General features: G+C 41.6%; 4 protein-coding genes across 4 annotated transcripts in view; 1 reads left to right on the top strand and 3 right to left on the bottom strand.

The window, feature by feature from the left end:
• LOC109484641 (methyltransferase-like protein 13) overlaps window positions 1-3,086 on the bottom strand; it is an 11,597-nt gene extending 8,511 nt beyond the window's left edge. The window contains exons 1-4 of the mRNA XM_019787987.1: window positions 2,980-3,086; window positions 2,497-2,590; window positions 1,484-1,712; window positions 848-1,056 (exon numbers count right to left, since the gene is read on the bottom strand). Coding sequence (XP_019643546.1) covers window positions 848-1,056; window positions 1,484-1,712; window positions 2,497-2,588 — 530 coding nt within the window. The 5' untranslated portion in view covers window positions 2,589-2,590; window positions 2,980-3,086. The remainder of the gene's footprint in view (window positions 1-847; window positions 1,057-1,483; window positions 1,713-2,496; window positions 2,591-2,979) is intronic.
• On the top strand, window positions 2,991-5,497 carry LOC109484594 (inosine triphosphate pyrophosphatase-like). The gene is made up of 8 exons (XM_019787918.1): window positions 2,991-3,181; window positions 3,373-3,430; window positions 3,720-3,784; window positions 3,885-3,958; window positions 4,160-4,191; window positions 4,403-4,518; window positions 4,813-4,889; window positions 5,327-5,497. Exons 1-8 carry the CDS (start codon window positions 3,053-3,055, stop codon window positions 5,430-5,432), a joined length of 657 nt encoding a protein of 218 aa, XP_019643477.1. The 5' UTR covers window positions 2,991-3,052; the 3' UTR covers window positions 5,433-5,497.
• A 589-nt stretch (window positions 5,498-6,086) lies between these two features.
• LOC109484675 lies at window positions 6,087-9,470 on the bottom strand. Its single transcript, XM_019788022.1, has 6 exons — window positions 9,341-9,470; window positions 8,891-9,025; window positions 7,958-8,071; window positions 7,396-7,582; window positions 6,758-6,948; window positions 6,087-6,221 (listed from the first exon to the last, which is right to left on the bottom strand). Exons 1-6 carry the CDS (start codon window positions 9,386-9,388, stop codon window positions 6,123-6,125), a joined length of 774 nt encoding a protein of 257 aa, XP_019643581.1. The 5' UTR covers window positions 9,389-9,470; the 3' UTR covers window positions 6,087-6,122.
• Window positions 9,471-10,005: 535 nt separating this feature from the next.
• Window positions 10,006-18,821, bottom strand: part of LOC109484660 (caspase-7-like) — an 11,860-nt gene continuing 3,044 nt past the window's right edge. The window contains exons 2-9 of the mRNA XM_019788008.1: window positions 17,801-18,035; window positions 17,016-17,107; window positions 15,106-15,429; window positions 14,206-14,295; window positions 13,590-13,786; window positions 13,099-13,186; window positions 12,449-12,622; window positions 10,006-12,012 (exon numbers count right to left, since the gene is read on the bottom strand). Of these exons, the coding sequence (XP_019643567.1) occupies window positions 11,804-12,012; window positions 12,449-12,622; window positions 13,099-13,186; window positions 13,590-13,786; window positions 14,206-14,295; window positions 15,106-15,429; window positions 17,016-17,107; window positions 17,801-17,994 (1,368 nt within the window). The 5' untranslated portion in view covers window positions 17,995-18,035 and the 3' untranslated portion in view covers window positions 10,006-11,803. The remainder of the gene's footprint in view (window positions 12,013-12,448; window positions 12,623-13,098; window positions 13,187-13,589; window positions 13,787-14,205; window positions 14,296-15,105; window positions 15,430-17,015; window positions 17,108-17,800; window positions 18,036-18,821) is intronic.

The following is an 18,821-nucleotide window of genomic DNA, read 5'->3' as shown; positions in this document are numbered from 1 at the left end:
GGATCGAACGCAGGAGTTCGAAACCGATTGACTTCAAATTTGACGATTTTTGAATGGTCAGAACCTTGTATTAAATTCCTCTTTTTTGTATATAATTGAATGTTATCATATCACGTATTATATTGCATTGTGGTAGCCACATTCAAACAGTTTCTCATACCAAGAAACGAATTTTATGACATTACGCGAAATGTATCAAAATGTAGCGGAAACTCAGGATGGTGTGTGTCAGTAGCTTACAACTGGGCTAAATTTGACCACCGCGATATGCGCATCGTCACAGTTTTTTTGGGGGCAAACCCGTTTGCCATAAAATTTACCAGGGGTCATTGGTATCAATGTAAAGGTAAAGAAGTGGGCTATCACATTGTGGTATTAGCTAACGGGATCCAGTTAAATAGTAAAAAAGACAAGCACAAATAAAATGACCAAAAATTGCTAATTTTTGGAAGGCCGTAGCGCTCGCTGTCATTTTGCAATGCACGAAATATCTACATGGTTGTACTGGGCAAATCCTGTAGATATGAAAAAATGTAAACATTGTGTAGGTCTGAGGTCTTTTTGCTGCACTATAGGCAGTTGTTTACACCCATGCAACGAGGTCAAATCGTGACCCGGCAAGCGCCGTATCTTAGAGAATAACGCGTTCTACGGTGACCTGCGGTTCGACTGTACTAAAATAAGTACAAAACATGGGCCAAAAAGCTTGACAATATTCTTATGTGGCAGAAAAATTGATTTAATTTATCATCCACTTGGCAGCTCTACTTTTCTACATGTAAATCATTGTCGTCATATAATAATAAAGGCCTATAACAGTGTGATGTAGAAATAAGCTCCCCCTTACTCCTGAGAGAAGTACTGCATGAGCTTCTTCAGGATGTGTTCCTGGGACAGGGTGATGATGACATAGCGACCTCCGACCTTTAACACCCTGCCGACCTCATCAAACATCCGTGTGACCCGCTCCTGGGTCTCTGATTGGTCGTCTGGCATTAGGGCATCCAGGGTGCCCTTGTCAAGCACTGCACTGAAACTGGAGTCGGAAAAGTCCATCTGTAACAGAAAATCACTTCAGCACGCTACAAAGAAAGCATCTATAACTCTTCTAACTGCACTGGTTGCATTCACTATTTTTACACTTACCAGTAGTGGATTGTTGAATGCCCTTGCTGATGTGGTTTGATTGTTGAAAGGTTAAAACAAGGAATCCTCTTCAAGCTACATATATAGGCAATGGTTAACTAATGACAAGGTTCATTTACTACTAGCCTTTCATTGGTTTTCACCCAAGTAACTAATTCCTCCATCAGGCCTCAATCTTAACCTTTAGCCTGCTAAAGTGGCAATTGGCCTCCAAACCAGTATTTTTTCTGGCTATTGGACAATCACCATCACCTGTATGTATCTTGTACCTTGTAGCAGGCAGCTTTGAGTACAGTCTTTCATAAATACACAAAGGATCAAAGAAAGAAACTATCACCTTCATGACATCCATCTGCAGAAACTTCATCTCTGCCCTTTTCTCTGCGTTCCTCTCTGCCATCTGTCTCACCACCACCTCGCTGATGTCCACATTAGTCAGACCGTGGTAACCCACGTCGTACAGATCCTCACTGAGCCGAGAGTTCCCACATCCGACAACCAGCACAGCCTCCTGAGGCTTCATGTACTTGTGCAGGACTCCACACAGCTCAGGGTACTCTCCATACCTGCGGTAAATAAACAAGCAAATAAACAAGCAAACAACTCATGTTGACCCTTGCTGGGCCAAGAGTTGTCACACCCGACAACCAGCACAGGCTCCTGGGGCTTCATGTACTTGTGCAGGACTCCACACAGCTCTGGGTACTCTCCATACCTGGGGTTAAATAAACAAACAAATAAACAAATAACTCAAGTTGATCCTCGCTGAGTTGAGAGTTGCCACAACTGACAACCAGCGCAGGCTCCTGGGGCTTCATGTACTTGTGGCAACTCTGGGTATTCTCCATACCTGGGGTTAAATAAACAAACAAATAAACATATAACTCAAGCTGAGAGAGTTCCCACACCCGAATACCAAAGCAGGCTCCTGGGGCTTCATGTACTTGTGCAGGACTCCACACAGCTCTGGGTATTCTCCATACCTGGGGTAAATAAAAAAAAACAAATAAACAAGCAGACAACTCATGTTGACCCTTGCAGGGATGAGAGTTACCACAACCGACAACCAGCATCAGCTGCTGAGCTGAGGCTTCATGTATTGTGCAGGACTTAACTTAGGGTACTCTCAACTCAGGTACAGTTGCCCAAACTATATGCTGTACAGGAGAGAAGGCACTTGCCTTATCTGCCTCGGACTTCACCCGTTCACACTGCATACAACAGAAGCTTGAGGATATACTGAATATTTTAAATAGGATTGGCTAACACATGACTATGCTATGAACTAATGAAGACTGCTGATACAGATTTGCTTGTTGTAAATAAACCATTGATTGAATACTAACTCACCACTCGAAAGCCTTCTCTCCCCTCTTCTTGAAGAACCTGTCCCAGTACTCTGCAGAGCTGAACTCCGTGTGGCTGCGCGGCAGCAGGTCCATGGCTGGTGCTGGGAACAAGAAGTCATTATAGAGGTTTTACAAACTCCAGTACTCTGTCATCTACTAGTTAACACAGGTGCAGGCTTTGGCTGGGAATTGTTAACACCACTTAATTTGGGACCTTCGTACTGTTGCAGCATCTTTCATCACAGAGCCATGCCATGCTAGTTACTAGCTTATCAATTTATGGGATAGATATACTAGCAAGGAGCTTACAAAGATGATATAGAGTATACTAGTACCAGCTACCAAAGGCTACTACTAGTAGGTCCTAGTAGGCTCAGCTCAAAATTATGAGTCACCCATCAAATTATCAACCCGGCAACTTTACAAGAAGTACATTAAACTCCAAGCAACCTGTGCTCTTTTTATCCTAAAACATATTCATTACCTTTGAACGTATATAAGTGTCCAGAAAACAGCGTAAGTTACTCAGAATCGGAAGAAAAACTTCTCAGCTCCGCATGTTTCATTCGCGCGCCGCCATCTTGTCAGGTCAGAGGTTACTGGGACACCTGAGGTCATCAGCCGGCATGGCGGCCAACTCAAGACGGATCGTCTTCGTCACAGGGAATGCCAAGAAACTGGAGGAGGTGAGACGGTCGTTCCGTCCTTAAAGGAACTTAAGGCTTTAAGGAACATGTCTGTCTAGAAATGCCGAATAGACATATCTTAAGCGAGGTATAAAAAGATGTTTGTTTTCATAGAGGCTGCAGGTCGGCCACGTGAAATTATGACATATGTTTCAACATGTCAGTCAAGCCCGATGCGTGGTTTGTTTCAGGTGAAACAGATCCTGGGAACAGGTTTTCCTTATGAGGTGGTCGCCAAGAAAGTTGACTGTAAGTATAAACACATCACAAGAGCTATCAGTTTTAAATGTAAACTCGAGTATCCCTGAATGAAAATACTTTAACTTAAAACTGAGAGATCATCCCATTGATGATGATGGTAATACTGCTGATGTTGATGATGACAGACGATTATGGTGATGATCATCGATGATGATGATGGATGATGATGTTGATGAAGATGTTATGTTAAATGATGATGATATAATGATGATGTTGGATAATGATGTATAGTGATGATGGTGATGATGATGATGACGATGATAATTTTTCTCCACAGTACCAGAGTACCAGGGAGAACCAGATGACATCTCCAGGGCCAAGGCCAGGGAGGCAGCAAAACAGGTCAGAGGTCATATTGTATATTTTAATTGCTCTTTAAATTACTCATTCAGTCATTGCATAATGAATCATTATGTCTCATCATAACTTGTTTCCTGTGCAGATCCAAGGCCCCTGTGTTGTAGAGGACACCTGTTTATGTTTTAATGCACTAGGAGGACTGCCTGGTCCATACATGTGAGTACAGCACTTTTTTTACGCTGTTTACACATTACTTATATATTTCCCATGGATATAGCAGTACAGTCTGTACATGTTGGAGTCCTAATGTTACATTGTAGTAGAATTTCATGAATTTCATATTAGTAGTAGAATTTCTGTCATTTTAAAGAGGGCATGTCAAATTGGTAATCCATTTTGTTTTGTTTTCTTTTGCAGAAAATGGTTTTTGGAAAAGATTGGCCCAGAGGGTGAGTTTCCTTCTCAAAGTATAGATTTTTTTTAGATGTAAAAATATCTTATTTATTTCAGTGGCTTGCCCCTAAAGCTATGTATTTTCTTCTTGTGACATTAGTAGGAATTATGATAACAAATTATGAGTAGACATTATTGTAACAAATCATTTTATTTCTATCTGCTCCTATAATGATTTGTTGAAATGTCTATGCTTTGTATGTTCAGGCCTGTACCGTATGCTGACAGGGTGGGAGGATAAGTCTGCCTATGCCATGTGCACGATGGCCTTTTCACCCGGCAACCCTCAGGATGAAGTGCTGTTGTTTAAGGGCATCGCACCAGTAAGTACATTTGCCAGTACCAATTTTCACATAACTACAAATGATAGAGGTATACATTATATTAAGAAAACATTTAAGTATGCTGAACTTGAAGCGTATGTAGCTTCAATGATTTAGGTATTCAGGTATTCAGTTGACTGCTTGAGTTATGGAGTGCTACCAGTGGACTAGCCCGCTAGTATCTCTACTTGAACAGTTGTGTGGCCTTTGGGGTGTAAGGAAATGGAACATCATTTGCTTATATAAGAAAACTAAATTGTTACAATACCAACAATTCCATATACTTTTCTTCAGGGTAAAATTGTAGACCCGCGTGGCTCCAGAGACTTTGGCTGGGATCCCTGCTTCCAGCCTGAGGGTTTCGAGAAAACGTGAGTACACAGGTTCAGGAGTGTTTGCCTGAAGTGTGTCCTGAGATGAAACATCCATTTGAACCTCAGTTACTGAACAAACAGTAAAGTTGTAGGTCAAACATTTCTTGTTTTGGAGTTGAAAAGAATAATTCTGCAGCATCAATGTACAGTGTATCCATGCATTTCAAATATCTTTAGGTTTAATTACTGGGTATTTCTTTTTGTCTTCTGGGACTTTCTGGATTGAGTGGGACTCGTTACCACCAAGTACAGAAAGGACATTCTCACTAGATAACATTAAACAACACAGTTGTGCCAATGTTAGGTGCAACAGGTCATTTGGTGTAACATAACCAGCCAGTACCAAAACTGGCATCTTATGACAACTGTCAGTAATACTTGATACACACTACAGACTTTCTACACTGTCATCAACTGTATTCTGATTTCCACAGTTATGGAGAGATGACGAAAGAAGAGAAGCACGAGATCTCCCACCGCGGGAGGGCAGTCAGGGCCATGCAGGAGTACTTCCTCAAACAGGCAGAGCAGAACAGCTGATGACACTGGTCCCCTGTAGTGCCTGCTGATTGGTAAACTTAATCTCCAAGCAGATCCTTCGGTAGCAAAATTGTAACCAAATGGCAAGGTAGTGTCCAATTGGCTAAGCAGTGTCCTCAGTAGACAGTACTTGGCCTATTGGATACTACCTGACCAGTTGGTTATGATGTTGCTGCCAAAGAATCCGCGCTTGAAGATTATGATGAATGTAGTGCTAATGAAGAGATTCTTCTAGCCTGGGTGCCAGCCTCTGTAGTTACCTCTGACTCCCTCTTTCGCTTCCTCACCTCAGAGCAATCAAAAAGAGATATCGAGCCAGTGGAAACTATGGAGGATGGCACCCAGGCTAAAACTGATAAATAGTGAATATCTGATTCTGGTGTTTAAGTACCAGATTGTTCTACTATTTTATGAATTATGCAATAAAATATAGTACCTTTATTTGTTTTGGTTCCTTGTTCAATAAACTACTGTTACACTTACAGTTCCAGTTCTGGTTCACGTTGTGTTGAGTTGCTTGTTCTGTGGTTTGTTTTTAACCCTTTAATCTTACATAAAAACTCATCTAAAGCAGATGAACTTGAACCTTTATTTCAACATCTAAGCTTCAAGCTGCAACTACATGTACAAGGCACATCTTTATAGACTGCCATCTGTACTGGCCAGTAGCCATGGTCAGTTCAGATGTGCTCAGCAGACGCCGGTGTTGTCATAGTACCCACTGCAGGACAGCTGAGTGCAGTACAGGCACTGTTCCTTCGCTGTGTGCTCTGGACAGCACAGACAGGTCTGTAGGGAACAGGGAAGCGTGGTCAATATTATATCCAGAACCATGCTCAGGTACAGTTCTGGATAGACTACTTAGTTCTGGATACTAGTAGTGACTACTAGTATCCAGAACCTTGCCTGGAGCAAATCTAAGCTCTGGGATACTATCCAGAACCGTGCCTGATCCCAACTCTAACCCATCCGGGCATAGAACAATGTAGGCACGGTTCTGAATTAGCATCAGTGGATTGATGTAGGCTCCACCTATCGGGTTATGGGAAGTAGAAATAATAAGAGGGCGAATAACCGGCCAGGGCACCTTAAAGGGTAACATTTATGTAAATTATGAAAAACTATAAATGATTGAAAATACACTTATCAATAGTAAATTATGACAATCTATAAATGATGAAAAATACTGTTTTATACCATGAAGCCTTGATGGTGGCCAGTAGCAGAGATAGAGACAAGGTATTTGTTAAAAAACATGAATTGATATGTAAAATATCATTTAAAAAATCATAAATGATTAAGAAATCACAATGTATTTTCCCTACCATGAAGAAGTAGTCAGTGACGTGATAGCGTGGACACTCGCTGTACTGGCTGTTCTGCCCTGCGCAGTAGACCAGGTACTCGTACCCGTACCCGCAGCCGGTGGGGCTGGTGGCCGCGTACTTCCGCTGCGGAGCCGCGTCGTTACGACATGATCCCGCGATCAGCTGCCGCTTGGAGGCAGGAGCAGTGTCTGGGGAACACACAGATTCAGATGCAGCTTTCTTTTAATTTGCCATGGCAGGTTATCACTGTATGTCTGTCATGTGTAGTTATAACTATGAACAGGGTTAGCATCAGGGGACATTGCATGTACTGATGATTAGATTTACCACATTTGTGGAAAGGGTCTTGCTCTGGTGAAATAATAGGCAACGCCTTTCTGTTTGGGACATATGGCAAGGCTGCATTATGTATATTAAGATTCACTAACAAATAGGCAGACACACTGGAACAACAATGCTACTAGTGGGCTTGCTCCCTGGTGAAATATTACTCGTGTGATCTAAGGGCTGAGGAAACAGAAATAGGCGTCGCTCCATACACCATACCGTGATACTTGTTTTAAGTAACGTGTTCTCGTTGTGAGGCTAGTTCAGCACCAAGGTCAGTAACCCCCAGCAGCACACCACGTGGTTACCTGCGCCAGAGGTCTCCGTTAGGAAATCAGCGCCCCCTGTCAGTTTGTCCACGCGATGCAGCGGCAGGTCCTGGTGAAATCGGCGCATGCGCGGGTCGGACAGAGCGCTCCGGTCCAGGTTCTGCTCCAGGACCACCCAGTCGTTCTGCACCGTCAGGGTGTCTGACTCCGCTACAAGGCCTGTGCGCTGGGGGGAAGGCAAGAAATTGGTATTTTTTTAGACTTTGTTTATTCACGAAGTACTCAAATCAGCCTTCTGACCGTTTTTTTATTGAGGTCATGAAGTCACCAGACAAGCTAGCTGCCGTGCGTGCAAGCCGATATTCATGCGCATTTGGTACAACAATAAACTTGCCTCAACAAAGACGGGGGCGCCACAGACTTTCTGCAACCTATGATCCAATGTTCAACGAGCACCTGCATAACGTGACGTCACAGAAGTGGCGGATCTCTCATTCCGTAACAAAGACGAGTTGTACAGTCTAAAATTTGCTCCAATTTCTTACAGCTTGCAGAGTTTTGACTCCTTTTTTTTTAGCCACCAATACATTTAAATGTTTACCTCTAGTTGCGTCAGTTCCGTTTCCAGTGCGGCATCAGGGCCCTCCCCTCCGCGCTGCTCTGTAGCCATCAGGAAGCAAACACCCCTCTCCGGCATGCAGTACATGGTTTCGCCCTAAAGCACAGCACAAGAGAAAAAGTAGAAGAGAAAATGTAGATGTGGTTTAATCTAGACACACAACACCTCCAAGTACCAACAGCCAAAAACACACTGGCCTGCAGATGTTTTTAAAATCTAAGTTAAGTGAAGAACGGTTATGATGTAAAACAACAGGAGGGATGTTTCACTAGCCCGTCCACGGGGTAAGCCATTCTTTTCCGATCGTTACTTTCTCACGATTTCTAGTAACTTGTATCAACTCTACGATGATATACTCAAATATTTGACACCACTTTAAAACAAACAAATGCATGTAATACTTGTTTGGATAGCATTAAGATGATATTGGATAATGTCGGATGTTGATATAACCAGTTCACACCTTTTTGACAACGTATCTTATCTGTGCGCGTTTTTGTGTACGTTCGTGTGTAAATTCAGCCAACGCGAGATAACCCAGAGGGTTAATGTACATAATGGGTTGACGATGACAGCAAACGATGTCACAATGGCTAGAGCAAACCATTAATTTGAAAAACAACACGCAAAACAAAACAAAATACAAGGTCTCACAAAGTCGAGAATCATACAACGTATGTCACGCCAAACCATTCTTCTCCGTCATTCTTTTGCGTAGTGGGAAATTGCGCGTGCCTGCACAGAATTCAGAGCTATAGTACGGTTAGCGTTAGATTAAGATGGGATGTAATGGTTTGGGTCAAGGTAAAGCTTATGATTGGCCGATTGGGGGATGGGTTTATTGAAAGTCACCCAAGTAGTATCGAGGAAAATATTTGGCAGGGGCAAACATCAGGCTTGACACGGGGCCCTTACCATCCTGCGGCTGGTGAGTACTCGGATGTGGTCCCGGTTGTTGTGTGCGGGCACCTCCGCCAGTCGGTACCCTCCCCCCACCTCTACGGTCTCCTGGAACCGCGCGCCGCGCTCCGAGATCGGGATGTGGAACCGCTGAAACAAAAAAAAACAAACAAAAAAACAGAGAATTTATCCCCTTACCCGTACAAATCTGCTGGAATCCTCATGATAACTTCTGTTTTTTCTTATGTTAAAAACTCATTGCCCGCTCTAATATATGGATGGGTACTGGTATACAAAAAACACCAAACGGTAGCTACAAAACTTAACCAGTTCGTCGGAGCCTCCTTTGTACCCTAGTCTTGGACACAGTTACTTTGTACCACAGAAACAGATAAAACTGAAAAGGGGGAGTTTTTCCGCCGGAGACTGGGTATCACAAAACACGATTCTTGATCAGTTACTTACCCTCGCAGCCGCCAGGGCCACCACACACAGGAACACCAGGAGCTTCATGGTCTGTAGGTATAGATGAATATTTCCCCAATCCGTCCGTTAAGAAGCGATGTGGGGAGTGACTGGGGTTTTTCCCACCCGACTGTTTTTGTACGTGTGAAAGGGTGTGCGTTACTATGGGACACGGTGGTCAGGCTAGGCCATCGCCGGCCTGCCACCTGTTCCGTTCCCAGCATACAAGGTGTGCTCTTTTGTTATTGTTTTGCATGGCACACCCTCGACTTCACACACCAGTTATATACAGGCTGCAATGGGACTTCTGGCTTTACGTCCTACCCGGTAGGACGACCGTAACCCAAGCTAGGTGCTTATTTTCACCCTAGTCTAGACTAATTGAAGTAATAATAATAATAAAGTGCTTTTTCGAAGGGCACATCACTGGGGCCTACTAGAGATTGGCCAACAGTTCTTTATTCTTATCATAATACCACGTGTCATTTGTTATCATATTGCCATGTTGTATGTACCGATTAATTAGTAATGTTTACGTCGATATTTGTATAGCGATGGGTTGGACTTAAGAGGTTTGTAGGGGAGAGTTGTTTTCTGAAATGGAAAACATCTCCACTGGTGACAAGATGGCACAAAAAAATACAAGAACAAACACGGTCACTGTAGGATCATTTAATGGTTCACACATAAATGCACACGTTAAAATATATTGTCTCGGACAATTGGTCACAAACAAGGACACAAACAGGTAAATATGGAAGAAAAATATTGGTATATCATGACAAACCCAAAAATCAACTCTCAAAAATCTCAATACAGGTGTTGATACTGTACACAAGTGACGTCGATGTCTTGCCTTAATCTCATTAGCCATATATAGATATGAATGAGAAAAAGGTTGTGTTATCACCAAAGTTATCTTGCAAGCAAAATAACTTGAAACGTTTTTTGTGAAATTTTCCAGACAATTTGGAAAAGAGATTGAATTCTAGGAAATGTTTGTTCCAAGGTGTCCTATTAATACAATCGTTGGGAAATAGATCGAACGTGTCTTTTATATTGGATATGGCGTCATAACGTCATAGTAAGTGCGACAACTGGTGGTGAGTTATTGGAATAATTTACCACTCGACATTATGGTGGGACATAATATATATGATGATCACAAGTAAAAATAGAAACTGTGCATAAAGTAACCATTCAGCGATATTTGATTTCTACAACTTTAAATTATAATTAAAAAGACAAAGAGTAAGATCCTAGTCTACCTACAAAAGTATAAAACAAGCATGCCACTCCTGAATATAAATTCATGCCTAGGTATGAATGTAACCTACTGATATATTAAAATACATAGGTAGTCACACATTACAATCAATGCAAGGTCTTGGTTAATATAAAAAATCAAAACGTTTAAGTATTGGAATGTTTTAAATATGTTTAAAACTTAGCATTAAATAACACCATTATCTCTCCTAAATTCTGCTCTGTGATAGCATTTCAAATGACACCGAAATAGATAGTTAATGACAACAACACACGACATACTGGAAGGAACAGATATTTAGTGTTCAATCACATACGGGCAGTGTACTCCACTGTCTAAACAGTCTGGCCAATACTGTTAAGTTTGTTTAGAAAAAAATACACTACAACTTTTTTTCATTAGACTTGAACATTAGCATGGTGAAATTTTCTCGTTTTCTTTCTTTTAATTCTAATTATTGATCAAATGATTTTTGAGCAGAAAATGTATCATTGAAAAAGCTACTAAAGTATCTAGTAGCTAGTGTTTAAATGAGAGCACATTGGCATCAGAATTTCTTTCCTGTGATCACTGTTTATGTGGATAGAGTTAAGTTAGAGGATAAGTACAAAGGGATTCATAACAATTCCTATTTTTTAAAGGTGGCAGGTGGAATTTCCTAATCAAAATACCTGAGAAAAAATACTGGTAAAGAAAAGAGTTTATATTTTGATCAGTAAATCTGCCATTGCCATACTGCAAATTATAAACTGCAACGACAAAGCACCTCCTAGTAAACGTGAGGAATGTCACAGAAGTCATCAAAATTCGATCGTTAGATTTCATATGGTAAACCTTCTTTTCTTAGAAGAAAAACTTCTTGTTATGTCTGTGGAGATATGCTGTGGGTTTATCGTTTCCAGAACCGTGCCTTAGCTGGGTTAGGCCTAGGGTTAGGATCAGGCATGGTTCTGGATAGCCTCCGCGTATCCAGGGACGAAGATTTGCACCAGGCACAGATCCGGATACGCGTGGACTATCCAGGACCTTGCCTGAACACGGTTATGGATAAAGCACGGTTATCTGGAACCAAGCATGAGTATGTTATGGATCAAGCACGATTGTGGATAAGCGTGTGAACTATCCAGAACCGTGCCTGAGTATGTATATGTACACAGCGGGTGTGGATACAAAAGGGATATGTTGTTGGTCAGGTGTTAGAAGAAGAACTTCCTGGTGAAAGTTGAGACCTGGCACGGCATCTGCTTGGCGGGTTGTGAGCCGATCGCCGTTCGGTGGGACACCCGGTCGTTGACCTCTGTCAGCATGTCCAACAGGTGGTCGGTTTGGTGCTTCGCGTTGAAGACCTTCAGCATCTTCGACAAGAACCACGAGCCCTCTCCAACACGGCGAAAGGCCTGGAAACCTGCAGCAACAAAAATGTCATGTGATGAGTGTTCAATCTGTTGCTACGGTCACCATGGAAAGCGCCTCACTTATATAGGCATGCTGAACGTTAAGAAGGGCACTGGGCTACCTACTGAAAGCTGAGGCAAGGACATGACTGAGGAGAGCTTTTAAGCAACTGCTGCGGTTCAGGTGGATGAGGAATGCTGGTACTCTACGTAAGTCAGTCAATTCAATTCTTTATTAAGATATACCAAACATAACAGACAGATATGACATACAATGTTGCCTGAATGGCGTTGATATTTACAAAATGTCAAGTATCATGTATTTACAAAAACTATAAAGACAGTACAGTAACTATACAACCCAGATATTTACAAGCTCCATTATCTTGTGACAAACTCTATCTGTACAAGTCAGTGAAGTAGGCATGTAAGTAAGTCGCCAAATACCTTCCGTCGTGGCGTAGGCAACCAGAACGTCCGCGTCCTTGGGCGTGGTGACGGACCTCATGACGTCAGACCAGTCCAGCTGCCTCTCGTCCCCAGGTTCCTCATCAGGCCGGTCCACGCCTGGCTGCTTCTTTTCCCCGCGACAGGCCTGGATGATGAACATCTTGGGACTCCCTGAAACAGATTCAATTATGTTTACTTTAAAAGAAAGAGAAACATACTGTTTGTGTTCTGTTTTTTTCTCAAACACATAAGGTCAATGGCCTGGACCAGACGTTTGTCTCTATGGTAATTGGTGCTGTAGCAGGCACCATGTGGTGTTGGAACACATTATGTAGCAAGTGGGCAGTACAGGGCTGGTCACAATGTGTTTGTAAGAACTTATCCCATTCTACAGTAGTTTATATTATATAGATTTGGATTAACAAAGGCTCTGCAGCTTCTTAAATTTCTGGTAACTGTTCCTTCAGTAACACGTAACATGACATCTTGACATATTACTCTGTCCAACTCCACATCCTAGGACGTGGTGATCCACAAAATAAACTTATGGCATCTGTTAGCTTACCCCACATAAAGCAGCACGCTTTGGGTTACTTCAGATCTGCAGACGCGTGGTTGCCATGGCCTAAGCCTTAATAAAAGCTTACCTGCCATGCATTTCAGACTGTCCCCCAGAAAAGGTGCCTGCAGCTCAGCGATGGAGACGGTCTGGTTATCGTAGGACTTCACTCCTTCCTGTGGGGGGAAGAGAGGGTTATGTTTAGGCTAGGCCTGGGGACCATATAGCCAATGACAGCGAGAGACTGCGTCACACTAGATTGGGCTTTGAACTGTTGCATCTAACTGAGGGATATCTGTGGTAAAATTTCATTGGAGCCAAGAAGCTGGCCTATGTAGGCTCTGACAACAGTCTGTCCCCTAGGCTCTGCAACATCATATAGCCACTGACAGTGAGAGACTGTTTATCACTAGATTGGACGTTGGCCTGTTGCATCTAACTGATGGATATCTGTGGTAAAATTTCCTTGGAGCCAAGAAGCTGGGCTATGTAGGCTCTGACAGTCTGTCCTCTAGGCTATGCAAAATAGTATTCCTCTATCCATGGTGTAAAGATAATATAATTGAAAATGTGTCCTACCTTGTCTCCATGGCTGGACACGATACAGATGAAGCAGGAATACTTGTTTTTGCCCCTTGCAGTCTTCTGTATTTCCAGCTTGGCCATCTCCAGGACGTCCATCATTTGTTCCTTAGTCTGGTCTTCATCAGCAGTGATGACCTTGTATCCAATCTTTTGGAAGAAGTCTTCAAGACCTTCCACGTCCATTTTGGAAGCTGTGGGGGAGGAGTTAGATGTCTTAGACCTTTTGTATTCAAACCAGCGCAAAACAAAATACGTAACAGATGAATGAACGATAATTTCAAAGTGAGCCCAAGGAAGTTAAATACGAAATTTAACCTCCTTGGGGAGCCACATGCACTTTTGCTCACTAAAGGGTTAATTACAGTTACAGGGAAGACAGACGCTATATATCTAGTACTTACAGGTTCATTGTAAATTCGTCAACAAGAAATGCCAAGAAGCCAGAATAATTATACCCATGAGGTAATACTAGTTTATCTTAAGTGGTTTACAATTGTTATGATTACTTGGCTTATGAAATGTGTTGTCCAAGCAAAAATCACAGCACCAGGCTAAGGTCTCAGTTCCATGTTGCTTGAATTTGTGTTGAGCTTTAACTTATGACTCTCACCTTCCCGTTCAGTTGAGAAGTTGTTCATGATGAGGACGAATCCCTTGCCTGGCTTGTAGCAGTCCTCCCTGTCCTCCAGAATCACAGGATCTGGGGAAACCAGTATACAATTATGTTTTGTAATAAGTATGTATATCACAATCGTTTCACCGAATACCCTACGACCACGACATTAAAAACAAAAGTTTGAACACCTGAATATTTTGTGAGCATACGTCTATACCTCTATCTCCATAGATCCAATCATTGATGCCTACATTTCCTAAAATCCATTGTTTTTATGTGGCAGTAGGTAGTATTATCAAGCATGTAAACAAGTATGAAGAAATAGCAAAAAATAGTTATCTTTTACAAAGCAATGAAATATTACAGTTTACATAAAGCGCACAGATAAAAGAAGAAAATCATAACTGCATTACTGACAAACTGATAGAAAGATTCAGAGAACGGAAGTGCAAAGTACTTACTGTTGCTTTTAAAGACGTGGCCTATACCAGCACTAAGACACAAAACCTGCAATTATGTAATTAAGTGCATCTATTTGCAGCAGACAGCATTATGCAGAAATAGAAGAAAACAGCAAGAGGCCACAGAGTGAATGAAAATGCAAGATCTACAGCAACATAAAGTATTTGAGGAAAGTCACTCAGTTACAGTTTTCAAAACAGTTTGTATTTCTACTGAGTGTTACACATTCCTAGAACTCTACATATTCAGTTGCAATGTATTCTAATGCGATTGGTATAACTAAGGTTTATGTAATTTAGGAATACACCAAATTAACTTGTTCTACTCCAGATCTACTTCACCTATACCAAGGATTCTAGATTGTACTACAATAGAATTGTGTGAAGTGCCTCAATTTTATAGGTCATTTTTCAAGAGAAAGAAGTATCCTACCCCTTGTGGCGTCATTGTCCTCAAGTTCAAAGCTAGACTGGGGCGACCTTGGCAGAGACCGGCTGCTCGACTGCCTCCGCAGTGGATGCCTTGGGGACACAGAACTATCGAAGGAAACCATCGACTGCTGGTAGGTCGATGACCCCCTCCGTCGCTCTCCAGTCGGGCTGATCTGCCGCTCGAAGCTGGGGTTGCTGTCCAGGGAGGACGAGGACGTTTGTCCCCACGACCTCCGTCGTTTCGCGGCCTCTGACTCCACTGGGTGGCTGCCCTGCCGCTTGAGGCTGTCGTAAGGTTGTGGAATCTCGTCACTGATCTCACAGCCTGGGTAGCAATCATACATACAATACATTCTATCAAATATCCATTTATGTGTGGTTATGTGTTATTCCATCTATCTATCTTCTATAATATACTTGCAGATAGGTACTGAGATGTTTTTATCTCGGCCGCCTGAGCGGCCGAGATATTGTGCCCCAAAATAGGTTCTTTGGTACCTTGGATATTCGTTGATTTCGACCGTGAAAACCAATTTCGACCGTGAAAACCAATGAAACCAATTACTCTGCATGTATACTTTACTTTGTGGCGTCGACCTACCGGATGATAGTGTCATTATTCTTATACAACGAAGTTGCTAAAAAAAGAGGAAATGCTGTTTACCACAAAACCATTGTTTTATATCATAGTATGCATTTAATGTTCTAGAATTTCGCTAATAGCTGCTGTAATTGGACCAATAAATCAATGACATAAATTATGTACATTAACCTTCCATATTTGCTTAAGTCGCAAGATGTCGCTTTTGATTGGTGAATAAATCACTGTGACGCACGTAAATATTCACTTGAAATGAGAAATTACCGCCCAACAAAACGGACCATTAGATTCCCAGTGCTGTATTACTCTTTTGTTCTTGTGGTCAACTTGTTTTCTTTGCTTGAATCGCGTAAAAGACCAAGGAAAATACAATGAAATCGGCAATCGGCCCGATCTGCCGCCGCCATCTTGGATTTTTTTGGAAAGCTGCAATTTGGCCCAAACCGCTAGAGGGGGCGAATTAAAATGTTTAATATATTCGGTCTGAAGTTTTAGTAGCTCTAGCAGTAGAGGAGAAGTTTGATAATGCATAGAACGGATAAAATAGAATAAAATTAAATGAAATAAAATAAAACAGAATAAAAATAAAATGAAAATAAATAAAAAATAAATAAAAATTAAAAATAAAATAAAATAAAATGAAAATCATTGTAGTGGTTACATATACTTAACGTTATATTGTATTTAGCAATGATCATTTAGCAAAAAAATTCGGTACTGAAACTCCGGTATGAAAATCTGTATCTCTACCTAAACATTTTCCCTCCCAACATCTGCTTCGAGATTAATATTTTTCACTAATTCCATTGAAGCAAATGATAATGGAAGCCAACTTATTACCCTGTTTGGTGTTACAGGTATGAACATACTAGGTAATACATTCTTTCCTCTCTAGCAGTTACACAAATCTATGTGGACATCCTCCTAGAACACAAAACTACATGGCCAGCGGCCGAGATAAACTTTTTTCAAAAGTCTTGTTTTGTTTGTTTTTATTTTGCAATGGAGATACAATCCTTTAAGGAAAATTGCATGTACATTGTATTAGGTTTTTACTTTGTCATTTGTTGGTAATATGAGCATATACACTGAACAAGTATTATCCGGTACAACAGTTTCATTTTTAAAGTTTTTTTTTTCAAGTTAACCTAGTGTCTCAACTTATCCACATTAGACGTTGGGAGGCTTGATAGCCATTAGCCCAATAGCCGAATAGTCTTTGAGTGTCCAACAGTGTAATAAACTAAGGCATAGATAAGATGAGAGTCTATGAGCACAAAACAGGTGTGTCTTTACTGACACATCATTACCTCTTTCCTCCAGTTTGGTCTCAGTTTCAGTCACCAGGTCAATCAACCCTTGCTGATCCATCTCTGTGAAGATGTCCTTCAGTGCTTGGTAGCTATGCAACAAGGTTTACTTTCACATTTGGTGATTCAATTTCACTTTCTCAAATACAACAACTTTCCCTTCGAGGATTACATTTCACTTTGTCAAAATCAAATACAACAACTTTTACCTTAGATTCCATTTCACCCCTGTCAAAAACCCCTTGAACACATTGGTGTGAGAAGATCTTATATCTAACATGGATCTGTGATACAATATAAATATGGACAAAAATTTTGACAACAATTAACAAGTTTCACTTTCAATTTTGGGGAGGCACTATTGCAAGAAGATTTTATACTCTACTGAGTGGAGACACCTGAACGCATGCCCTGTCACTTTGCTACATTAATCTACATTAACCTAATCCAGCACCAGTTACCATGACAACAGACGTCAGGTCCAGGTCACTGACCTTTTTTTTTGCTTGGACCAGAAGAAGAGGAAATAGAGCAATAACAATATGACTGTTTTCCTTCCGACAATAGTTTCATCAAGTTGGTAGAGCATAGAATACAGGGACTCTCTTTTACACAACCAGTATTGTCACCTTGCTTACCTTTTTGTGTCTGTCAGAAACTCTGAGGAAGGAGTCTAGTAGACAAGGAAACGTAAGCAAGGTAAGAGACATTACTGGTTGTGTATAAGAAAATCCCTATATCCTAAAATGTTTTCCTTCTGAGAAGACAAAATTGAAAATCCTCACCACCCCAGCTTTATCTTGCCCTTCCTCTGTAGTTTGTCCAGTACGTCTGATGGAGTGTTACACTTGGAGGCCTCGCCTGGTCTCAGGCCCTTCCCCTGCGCGATGGACCGGAACTGGCGGAAGTCGTCGTCATCCATCTCTTTGTTGATCGTCTCGAAAAGCTGACGGTGGAGACTCCTGTGGGCGTCCTCCATGGTGGCGGGTAGTCAGGTTTGTAGTCTTTGGTCCAGGATATCTAAAGTACAACGAATACATGACCAGAACGTTAACATTTGCAAAGCAAATGTATGATGTTAACTTTCACATGGAGATGGTCTAGCAGCTGTTTATCCTTTTTTTCATACATGGTGACCAGCCCCTCCAACTCTGTCCTTACTACATAATTATATGTAATCCAACACCACAGACTGTTACACAATTTACCATGGTAACAGCCGTCTGGTTCAGATCACTGACCTTATCACTCACCTCATTTGTTCGGACAAGGAGAAACGATGCAAAGGCATGTTTACCTTACGTGAAGCTAAACATCCGGGAATAGTTTTATCGGGTTGGTACATCACTGGAAGCACTAGTACTTAGAGATATATCCTATAGCCTTTTAACAACAGGGCTAACAAATGATATTGATAGTACTTGTTTGTGCCAGGTTTCACCAGGTAAGTACACACACATATATATATGCACTTCTTGTGACAGATGCTGTCTGTTCTTTTGAAAATAAGCACAGAATGTTATTGGTTTCAATGTACATAACAGAGATGTTTATTTGGGTTTTGCATATTGTGAAAAGGAGGGAAAACAGGTGCATACACACATTGACAAGTTGCCCTCCCACAGACACTAAAAACAGCACTGTCAACTACATCAAAGATAGTTGTTAAGTACTGAGCATATAATAAAGGGTTAATGCACCGCCCCGAGGTGTATATGGTGTCATAAATGCATGGTCAGCTGCTATAACCACCGAATAAACCACCGAGTGAGCGAAGCGAACGAGGTGGTTTATGAGGTGGTTATA

Source organism: Branchiostoma belcheri, unplaced genomic scaffold (assembly GCF_001625305.1).
Source record: "Branchiostoma belcheri isolate BF01 breed outbred unplaced genomic scaffold, Haploidv18h27 scaffold7, whole genome shotgun sequence".
Lineage (NCBI taxonomy): Eukaryota > Metazoa > Chordata > Leptocardii > Amphioxiformes > Branchiostomatidae > Branchiostoma > Branchiostoma belcheri.
This window is presented reverse-complemented; position numbering and strand designations above follow the sequence as displayed.

Excerpts from the sequence above, each read along its gene's own strand:
- LOC109484675 (XM_019788022.1), bottom strand. The coding sequence starts at position 9,388 with ATGAAGCTCCTGGTGTTCCTGTGTGTGGTGGCCCTGGCGGCTGCGAGG. Across the intron at positions 9,026-9,340 it reads TGGCCCTGGCGGCTGCGAGG|CGGTTCCACATCCCGATCTC; the intron begins GTAAGTAACTGA and ends TTTTTGTTTCAG. Across the intron at positions 8,072-8,890 it reads TACTCACCAGCCGCAGGATG|GGCGAAACCATGTACTGCAT; the intron begins GTAAGGGCCCCG and ends GCTGTGCTTTAG.
- LOC109484594 (XM_019787918.1), top strand. The coding sequence starts at position 3,053 with ATGTTTCATTCGCGCGCCGCCATCTTGTCAGGTCAGAGGTTACTGGGA. Across the intron at positions 3,182-3,372 it reads ATGCCAAGAAACTGGAGGAG|GTGAAACAGATCCTGGGAAC; the intron begins GTGAGACGGTCG and ends GGTTTGTTTCAG. Across the intron at positions 3,431-3,719 it reads GGTCGCCAAGAAAGTTGACT|TACCAGAGTACCAGGGAGAA; the intron begins GTAAGTATAAAC and ends TTTTCTCCACAG.